This window comes from Protomyctophum bolini (genome assembly GCF_963924005.1).
Source record: "Protomyctophum bolini genome assembly, chromosome: 2".
NCBI lineage: Eukaryota > Metazoa > Chordata > Actinopteri > Myctophiformes > Myctophidae > Protomyctophum > Protomyctophum bolini.
The window spans coordinates 26,277,929-26,289,032 of record NC_137863.1 but is presented as its reverse complement, the minus strand read 5'-3'; the positions used below and the strand labels follow the sequence as shown (position 1 = coordinate 26,289,032).

At 42.8% G+C, this 11,104-nt stretch overlaps 1 protein-coding gene across 1 annotated transcript; it reads right to left on the bottom strand.

The window, feature by feature from the left end:
- Window positions 1-4,657: 4,657 nt before the first annotated feature.
- LOC308333420 (protein diaphanous homolog 1-like) lies at window positions 4,658-8,035 on the bottom strand (the record flags this gene model as incomplete). Its single annotated transcript, XM_080789817.1, has 1 exon — window positions 4,658-8,035. The coding sequence occupies one exon, from the start codon at window positions 8,033-8,035 to the stop codon at window positions 4,658-4,660; it is 3,378 nt and encodes a 1,125-aa protein (XP_080645943.1).
- Between the last annotated feature and the right edge of the window lie 3,069 nt (window positions 8,036-11,104).

Genomic DNA, 11,104 nt, shown 5'->3' with positions numbered 1-11,104 from the left:
ATGCGGTGTGATTTTCTTACTGGGCGCTAGACCCTTCTATACTGTATAAACAGCTTTTGTCCCCACACGTGACCACGGTAAGAGAATTCATTCATTGACCACGGTAGAGAATTCAGGTCAAATGTCCGCAAAATGTTGTCAGAATTCCGCTAAATATGACGTAAATTAAACATCAAATACATTAAACGCCATTGACATTGAAGGGAAGATTTACGTCATATGTAAACGAGAAAATCAGCTAACCAATCACAGGTAACAGGCATTCTGATTGGCCAATGATGCATGATGATGTATGATGATAAGAGCTGATAATTCTGTTAAATATGTATATAGTATTTGTACTTTACTTATGTATTTCCAATTCCCAATACTTCTCTATACATCTGGCAAATATTGTATACTTTTACTCCACTACATACATACAGTATATGTGAAAAAACTTGAGTTACTATAGTTACTTTGAAGATTTTGATTATTATTGCCAAACATACACTAACAACTTCAGTCCTATACATTTGGAAATATAGCAGTTCTACAAGCTCACAATGCGTCACAATTCAACACATTGTGAGCTTTTAGATCTGCTATTTAAAAAAAATGGGTCTGTAACTGAGAGTGTATTTGTACACGCTCAGAGTTAAATTATCATTGATTTTACAATATAAATTGAGGGTCCCAGAGATAGAAATGCTATTAAATGGGGGTCCGCAGACTAATGCATAGGGGTCCTTGAAATTAAACGGGTTGAGAATCACTGCAAGAGCCGTAAAAATCTTCTCTTATGGGGTCCCTGGCATACCGCAGCCTAATTAGTGTCAATTTGGGGGTCCTTGATGTTTAAAAGGGCTATAGAGTATATATGTTGTAGTATTGATACTTTTACGTAAGTAAAACATTTGAGTACTTTTTCCATGCAGCACTGCTCTTCATCCCTCTTTCTCTTCAAATACCTCCCATGTCTTCCTCTGTTCCTCCTCCTCCCCCTCCCCCTCACCACTCTCTCTTCTCTTTCATCTCTGATCTCTCACTGCCGCTCCATTTAGCCTCAATCTCTCCTTTTATCCCCTTTCTGTCTCTCCGTCACCTCCTCACACTAATTTGTTTCCCTCCGTATACCTCTCTCTCTCTCTCTCTCTCTCTCTCTCTCTCTCTCTCTCTCTCTCTCTCTCTCTCTCTCTCTCTCTCTCTGTCTCTTTCACCCTTCCTCTTCATCTATAATCCCTCTCTTCCCCAGAGAAAGCCGATGAGGAGACAGCGGGTGTGTGTGTGTGTGTGTGTGTGGTGTGTGTGTATATATGTGTGTGTGTGTGTGTGTGTGTGTGTGTGTGTGTGTGTGTGTGTGTGTGTGTGTGTGTGTGTGTGTGTGTGTGTGTGTGTGTGTGTGTGTGCGTGCGTGCATGTGTGTGTGTGTGTGTGTGTGTGCGAGCGTGCGTGCGTGCATGCAGAGATGGGCATGTATTTGAAATACATGTATTTGAAATACTTTTTGTTTTATTTAAAAATGTTCTTTTTGTATTTTAAAATACAGAAAATACGTATTTTGAGTACGTGCGTGCATGCGTGCGTGCATGTGTGTGTGTGCGTGCGTGCATGTGTGTGTGTGCGTGCATGTGTGTGCGTGTGTGCATGTGTGTGGGTCCATTTGGTTCCTATTTAGCTGGGGACCCCCTGGAACTCCCTCAAGGACCCCTGGGGGTCCCCGGACCCCACTTTGGGAACCACTGCTCTAGGCCTACAAGTAGAAGTGATAACAGATACTGTAGAGGAGTTATAACAACCTGCAGCTCACCAAATCTTTGGATTCTAAATGTCAAGCAATCAGACGATCAGGCACAGAAAATGTCAAAACTGATATTCTTGCATCAGACCATACACTTTTGCATTTATAGCAGACGGACAGTGTTCACAGTCACCATGATACAATCAAAATGCTTTTATCTGCTGTACTGTCTTTGGCCCTGAATTTCCCCATAGAGAGATCAATAAAGGTCTTATCTTATCTACAAGTGATCACAAAGGTACATCAGAAAGTAACCTTTCTAGATAGAACATAATTTCTGTTCGTGTGGAAACATCCAAAACTGCTACTTTTCTGAAAGATAGCTGCGATTCAACGTGTTTTGAGCTTGTATAGATCGGCTATTTATTTTTCATTTTTTGATGAAGTAGGGAATTAATTCATGGGGGGGGGGGACCCCAAAAAGCTGAAAATATGGAGATAAGAAGTTTCTGCAACAATATACAATTTCATAGATTGAAGTGCTCTTGAAATGGCAGGCACTTGTATCACAGTTGTTTTGTTTACACCGTCACATCCTGGTACACACAAAATAAGAAGTTACAGACCTTGCAAAATAAAATAATTCGATTTGTCCTTAAACTGCACCTTCTTCTGCCTGCTCATTTTATTAGCATCTGGTGGCTCCGAGTGGAGTTGAGAGATAATTGTAGCCTATACAAGGTGGTACCCAAATGTCTAATCAATACTTTTCAAAGGTTAATGATGGAGGCCTACGCAGTAATTCCATCAGACTTTGTACCTATTTAGCGGATTCAAATGGTGTATGGGAAAGGACTCCTTGTTGTACTTTGCAGCAGTGAAGTGGAATGCGTTACCAGCTGCAAGCATTAAGTCGTTTAGCTCAATTTACTGTATATCTTCAAGTCCTCCATAAATAGTTGGCTGAATTGCAGCTGGACCTTAATAACTGCTTATAGGGTCAGGATACTTAAAGTAGGCTATAATTTGATTACTCTGGGAGCCAGGAAAATATAGTATAGGCATTATAGAGGTTATACTCTATACAAATTGCAACCGAAACGCTTTCAACATTTATTGTATAATAAATATGTTAGTTTATCAAAAGTCCTAAGAAATTCCACTAGTGGAACATTATGGAAAAATTAAGTGATGTGACAATTTACCATTGACAAACAACAATAAATTAATTGTCTTGGTGTGTTCGCTCAAGATACTAACTTGAGCGCTCAAGCAAAACATTCAAATGTCTTTTCATTTTAAATTCATTGTTTTTGTTTGATTGTTTACACTTTACCGTTGTTATATGTTGAATGTGTATATCTCATGTCAATAATTATGTATTTTCAGACATTTAAATGTTGGTAAACTCTGAGGATATGGGCCCCTGTTGAAGGCCAATGGTGTACTGTAGACTGTGAGTGACTATAGTGAGTGTTTGAGTTTCTATGGACGTCATAAAGGTCCGATAACACGTTTATCATTCCAGTTGCCCCACATGGAAGAAGTTTAATTGCAAAGAACAGAATGTTTGGTAAAGTTACTTTTTGTGAACAAATTGCTCATGGAATGTAACACAAAATTATAACAAGGCACATACACAGAAAAGCACATAATATGAATGCACCACTCAACTCGCTAAAGAGCACACTTTATCAATAAGCCATGAAACAACAGGTAACATAAAAAGAGTCTCTTTCTGATCAATAAGACATGAAACAAAATAACAATGTTTGCGTTTACAGGAACAAAAAACAAGTCTCTTACTTAAGTGAGTTAAGTGACTCATCATACCACTGCTACCTGCAGTGACCACTCTCTCAGTCAAGTGATTATTCCTGTCTTATAGATAAGTTTATAGTACCAGCAGGCACATAGTCACTGATTGCTTGAAGTTCTCTTTCTTTCTCCCCCTCTCTCTCTTGTTGACTGTCACTTCAATTCCCTGTGAAAATGACAAATAGAACACAAGGCTAAGAAATCAAATCATATACTGTACACATCTACATAAGCAACATTTCATTGCTCACTATCATAACTATAGCAGCACTATTCAAGCGACACACACACACACACACACACACACACACACACACGCACGCACGCACGCACGCACGCACACACACACACGCACGCACGCACGCACGCACGCACGCACGCACGCACGCACGCACGCACGCACGCACGCACGCACGCACACACACACACACACACACACACACACACACACACACACACACACACACACACACACACACACACACGCACACACACACGCACACTATTTCAATACATTTAGGACAGATTCTCTATACCTTAATCAGATGACTTCAGCTTGCACTGAATGGAGTCCGGACAGTCACGGCTGACAGCTAGCCCCAGTCCATCTTGTGTGTTTTGATGGATGTTACGGAGTCCTTCTGCATCAACTCTTTGGCCAGGATGTTACAGGTCACTGCATGACCAGCTCGTTTGTGGTTGGGCCAAGGTATTATAGTTAACTAAAACTAACAAAATAACGAAAAATAAATTTGAAAAAAAACTAACATTTCCGTTAATTGAACTAAATAAAAACTATAATAAAAAAGGGTAACTAACTCAAACAGTTTTGTGTGTTTACAAAACCAAATAAAACAAATTGAAATTATGAGCTTAGTTTGAGTTTTTCTCATTACCAACAATAACTATTTAATTTATTATTAGTTAGTCTTTTGTTGAGTTTTTACACAACAAGCATACTTACAACTCAACTTTTTTTAATCCTGCCCCCTGACAAATAACCTGAAGTATGAAAAAACTAAAACTAATGAAAACTAAACTAAAACTAAGCGCTGACACAAAAATAAAAACTAGCAAACGTAAACATTAAATTAACTGAATTAGAAGAAAACACTATTTTTAGTTAGACCTTCTCCTAAAAGCAGTGCCAGACTGCAGCGCCTTTAAGAGGCCATCCATGATACCAGTTCCATCACCCTCTACGTTGACGTTAAGGTTCTGATTCTTCATGAGTTTCTGCCCCTTCTGCTTTTCAAACTTCTCTCTGGCCAGCTCATCTATCTTGCTCTTCTCCTCAGACTTCCTTCTCTTCTGATTCTCCATCGCAGCTTGTTGAAACAAGTTCTTGAACTTGTTGAGGTCTACAAAAAACTCCTCAACAGTAATGCGTGGGTCAAAGACAAAGTAATCTGCCAGGTCACTGTACTGCTTCAACATGTTTTCATGCTTCCGGTCCAGCTTCTCGTACTGCTCACGGGCGCTGCCCACAAAGCTGGTCATCTTCTCCACAAACAGGTCCCTGTCACTCTGCGGAGGAGTTAATGTTTCCATAACTTTGTCTATGCTCTTGATCTGAACCTTGATCTCGTTCAGGTTCTTCTGAAGCAGCTCTACCGACACTCTGCTGGCCTTCTCCACGTGGATAAGCTCATCAGGGAAGTTCATGATGTTAGGGTACTGCTCCAGACACACGTCAGCCAAGAAGTGGAGCAGAGTCTGCTTCTGGTCAACTGACTTTGTTTCACGCAACTTGCAGAGGTAGGATTCCGATCTGTTTGGGCCTGGGCCTGGGGATATGGTGAACCCGAAGGCCTTGGCATTAGGGGTGCCAGCATTCATGTAGTTTCCCAACAGCAGGATGATCTGCAGCAGCTGGGAAAAGTTCTGGCTCTTCCTCAGCTCTTCGCAGGCCATTTTCACAGATGCCACTCCTGACTTGAGGTTGTCCAGCTGCACATCAAACTGCACCTTGAACAGGATGGCCTGGAGGCGGGACTTCAGACACTTCACACTGGACATCACCACTCCAAACTGTTCAGACTCTTCAAGGTCTACAAGGTCATACTGATCCTTCATCTCTCCCAGCTGTTTCAGCTTTTCTTCCGGTAGATGTGAGATCAGGTTCTCCAGTCTGGACTCAGTCAGAATCTTCTCATTGACCTCAAAGATCATCAAAAGTATTTCTTCATGGGGAACACGGAATGTACGGAGGAAGATAGATAGGTTCTTGGAAGAATCGGCGTCCAGCACTTTTAACGTCTTTACTTTATTCTGTGTCTGTTTCTTGTGCTCACTTTTGGTATTGGGAGTCTTGGTCTGCGAGAAGGCAAGGGTCAATTTGGCAAAGAGCTCGTTGTTTTCAAATTGCTCCTCATTGATGTTGGTCCAAAAACAGTTCTCTGTTAGATTGTTTAATTCAATCTTGCTCCAGTTGGCTCTCTTCAGCGGCACCTCAGGCTTGTACTCCTTCTTAGCCTTGAGGTGAGCGGGAATTGGTGGAAGTCCCATCCCAGGTGGTGGTGGTGGTGGTGGTGGGGGAGGTGCAGGAGACACACCTGTTTGTGCCCCGGGAGTTGGCACAGGAATATTAACGGTGATCTTGGCCTCTTCCATATCTTTAGACAGCTTCTCAATCTTCTCTCTCTTCTCGCAAAGCTCTTGCTGCAATTCCTTGTTCTCTCTGTCTGTGTCCTGCTTTTTAGAGGCCAGCTGTTCCTTCTCCTGTCTGAGCTCCATCAGATTCTGCTCATAGTCTCCCTTCACCTTCTTCCACTCTATCTGCAGTGCAGATAGATTCTGCACCTCAAGGTGTGCCATTATCTTCTGCTCGTGCAGTGTGCTAAACTGTTGCTGCAGTCCCTGGTTCTGTGTGCTAACTGTGACAACTTTGATCTTGGCCTCTTCCAGATCATTAAACAGCTTCTCAATCTGCTCATGCAGTGTGCTAAACTGTTGCTGCAGTCCCTGGTTCTGTGTGCTAACCGTGACAACTTTGATCTTGGCCTCTTCCAGATCATTAGACAGCTTCTCAATCTGCTCATGCAATGTGCAAAGCTGTTGCTGCAGTCCCTGGTTCTGTGTGCTAACCGTGACAACTTTGATCTTGGCCTCTTCCAGATCATTAGACAGCTTCTGATTCTTCTCATGCAATGTGCAAAGCTGTTGCTGCAATTCCTTGTTCTCTCTGTCTGTGTCCTGCTTTTTAGAGGCCAGCTGTTCATGTGCCGTCAGCTCCGCATCCAGCTCCATCTCTAGGTCCTTGACCTTGGTTTGATTCACCATGTTGTCTATCAAGCCCTCAATATCCAGGCTGAGTTTGCGGCACATGAAGTCTGGGTCGGCACCATTACTGTGAAGCACAATCTGACTAATGCACTCGTCCATTAACTTGTAGTACTGAGGCCTGGCCAGATCATCATTGCGGATCAGCAGCAGGTGCTGAAGCAAGGACAGGAAGTAGCCTTTGGATTTTGAGTCCTTCAATGTGTTAATGAGTACTTCAAACACCTTCTTCACATTGTCCATCTCAAACTGTATGTTGTTCAGGCGTGCTTTGAGTTCTTCAGAGTCGTCTTCTGCCTGCTCATGAAACACTTTGAGCTGTATCCTGAGCTCATCATTCTCGCCCATCATGATCTCCTCCATCAGCTTGTCTTTGAGTCCCAGTCTCATCAGTTCAGAGCGGATGTGGATCCTGAAGTTTGGCTCCTCTCCTTGACTGATCAGAGCATTGATGAGCATAATGCAGCCGGTCTTTAGAGCAGGTTTGTTCATGCCAGTCAGAAGAGGCTGAAACCTCTCAATGTCCTGTTTCTCTGCCTCCACTGTTATGGCCCCCAGAACACGTTCATGAAGGTTGTCTGAGTGATCTGAAATGGAGATGGCGGAAAGTAGCTTGACGGCATCCAGCATCATGGCAGGTATCGTGGGGTTCATGGCTCGCACCAGCAGAGGAATCCCCTCAGCCGAATCCACCATGGATTTCAGTCCATGCTTATTATTCATTAAAGCTTTGAGACAACGGAGGACCTCATGTTGACACTTTACTCCAATGTTAGGGAACTCATCTTGTTCCTCCTGCAGTCTCCTCAGCAGGCTGAGCAGCAGGGCAAGGCCCTCATCTCCAAAACTCTGCACCCAGCTGACAGGGTTGTTTTTAAGTGAGACTCGTAACGACTCCAGCCCGCCCAGCAGCTGTTTGTCACTGATATCGGACTTCAACACCTGGATGTACACCATGGCCTGAGTCTGGTTCCGACCAGCCTGGGAGGTGGACAGGTACTGAGAGACCATCTCTCGCTTGATGGTGATGTCTTTAAGTCGCAGTGGCTGCTTCTTCTCCTCATTCAAGTTCATGTCCACCAACAACTGTTCAAACAGCTCCAGGATGTATTTGTCGGTGTGGTTTGATGCACGCTTGGTACACTGGGCGTTGATCTCAGAGCGCCATAAGTTGGATAATGAGGACCGGCGACTACTGGGTGGAGAAGAGCCCATCTTCTTGTCCTGCTTGAGTTTAAATTAGTGAATGCAGAATCAGTATGGATGCTCAAAACATAATATACACAATGAGGCAAGACAAGATTTCAGAGTATTAGTTATTTTACTTGAGTAAAGGAGCCAAAACTTATATGACCTGTCAATGCGATGGAATCCCAGTCTGGCTCATTGAACAACAGGGATTCATAGTTTTTATACCTTCCCACAGCTACAACTAGGAAACAGACATGCTGCATGTCACATGAGGGTCTGTTGATTGATTAGATCAGATAAGCAAAGTAAGTAAGCAAAGTAAATAAAACAGTCACTACTGTCTTAATGAGACAGTGCTAGGCATAACTGAGCAAACAAAGGAAGTAAAGTACAATATATTACATAATATGCAATAATCATGTGAGAAGGTTGTTCCTTAGAACACAGTTCGTTCAGAACAGTTACTAAAAATACTTAAAGGATACCTTATAAGGGACATTAAATGTTTACATTCCTCGACAATTTTAATTTCACATCTCCATCTCTGGCGACCCAGCCGTGGTGATCATCAAGTCCCAACTTACGTCCCTATACCCTCAATTAGTCCCACTAGGGGAAAAACAAGGCCACACAATCCGTTGGAACTACTCCAGAACTACTCTCCCAGGGCTGGGAGGTACGCTTCTGGTGCATGGAAGGACTAGGCTCTGTGGGTTGACTCCTGTCCAGGCCCCTCCGTCTCATCAGGTCCACTCCTGCTCTCACCAGGCCCAGGACCCAGCACCAGCCACTTCATTCAGGAGTGGTGGGCAGACGCTCTTAATCCAGAGAGACTTACATTAAGCAAGAACAAAAGCATGGGAATACATCACATAAAAGCATTTATCATGAAACATGCGTAAGCTAAGAAAGTAACAGTGGAATATCTATATAATTAAACTATACATATACTACTATGGTTCCGCAGACTCCACCCAAGCGAGAAGGTGGTGCTGCAGGCTCCGCTTGCTGCTTGAATGTCCCTCCTAAAGGCCTCACCGAGGGTTTGTTGGGCTTCCTCCTCACGGAGGACACAGGCTGGACTTATTTTGTCTTCAAACAGTTTAAAAAGAAATAGGATAGGCTACACCCATTGATGTTACGCACCTTGTCGTTCATGCATTGAAAATAGATATTTAGGTATTTAAACGAGATGTCGAATAATCTGTGATCCATATTGGTTAACTTTGATTAATGTATTAAGGCTGGCAGTTTCAAATCCCATGTAGCAGTGAGCACGACCTCTTTAAGATGCAGTACTGTACAGTATGTCTTGTTTTTCCCTTTGTTTTCTCTGGCAGTGTTATGTATACTAGTCCACTGCATGCATGTGTGTGTGTGTGTGTGTGTGTGTGTGTGTGTGTGTGTGTGTGTGTGTGTGTGTGTGTGTGCGTGCGTGCGTGCGTGCGGAGTGGTCACCAGAGTGAACTCGTATTGTGTTGACAAGATGTCCGCCTCTCGCTGTGAGCCGGCTGTCCAAGTATACCTCATCACGGGTGAACTGACCTTTCTGCTACCACATCCTGTGTGTGTGTGTGTGTGTGTGTGTGTGTGTGTGTGTGTGTGTGTGTGTGTGTGTGTGTGTGTGTGTGTGTGTGTGCATGCGTGCACTGTGTGTTTGTGTCACACTCTCTTCTGCCTCTCACTACATTATTTACCTTTCACTCTGTCTCTCTCTATGCTTTCCAATCTTTCATTTCCCCCCTCTAGTCCATCTGCTGTCTGTCCTCAAAATACTACTGGAACAATTTGAATACCGTAGGTTACATGCTAAAACAAAACAAAAAATCTTCTTCCCCAGGTTTCCTTGTTTCGTGATACAACTCCCCTATAGCCCATACAGTCCACATTATTACAGAGTTTGTCCAAAACTCACACACTGAACTCGCCTTTTTTTCATATTCTGCATCGACTGCCTATAATAATTTCTTTACAAAGTTGGTGGGAGGGTCTGTCTGTTCTACACATTGCAACACAAAGTCAGAAGTGATTTCATCAAGACCCAAGGAGCAGTTAAAAAAAGAAGAAAAAAAGGAGCAGTGTCACTGTTACAGAAACGTGATTTCGAAACCACCACCCTATTTCAAATATGTGCCCTATTTTAATTTCAAATATGAAAATAGCCAAGATCTGCAATTTTCACTATTTCTGAAAATTCTGGACAATTCTGGACCTTTTGAATACTAAATTTGTCCAACAGGCTGTGTGTGCAAGGGTTCAGATATTTTGAGCCTGTGTGCAGCGATGGCCATGGCGCAGTAATCCACTCAGTACAGGTGCAAAACTTATTTTGGTGTGAGCTTTTCTAAGCCCTATTTCATACGTGTTGCACAGCGAAAATAGCCGACCTACTACAAGCAGGTGTCGAGATGCCTTTGTGAGCCTAGATGGGCTGATTTTGCTACATGTGTGACGCACACACGCACGTGTGTGCGTGTGACGTGTGTGCATGCGTGAGACCACAAGGGGAAGTGAAGCTAAATTCCCATTAGAATTAAGTGGCAGTTTTTTCCTCCTTTGACCATAAAATGATGACATGTATTATTTTGTAAATGTTTAATGCTATGTTGATGAATTGAATAGATAGGACCATGAAACTATCCCCAAATATTTGTTGTGTTCCATTTTTATGCCTTTAGCCTTAATACTGTATGTATGCTGTTGATGGATCATTTTTAATTATTAAGACATTAATTAGTTTGTGGATGTCGTAATCATATGCCCTATGACTTAATCAGGTGCCTTTGTATCTTCATGTCACACCGCCCCACCGAGGTGCATCTCATCTCATCCCCTAGCCAGATAAAGAATTGTTTTTCTCCCATTTGCCACAAATTACATGTGTATCTGTGAGAAACTGTTGTTTGACCCTGTAGCAAGGCAGACTTCATGACTCCCCCTAAACATTATTTACGTCTTAAACGCTTTCCCAATCTTGATTGAACTGCTATATTAACTGTCCATTTGGTGACACAGTAGAGAGACATTTTGTAATTGGCTGTATGTGGATTAATTCTTTGTGCTCTCCGAACTAAAGTGAACTGGCTGAAACAT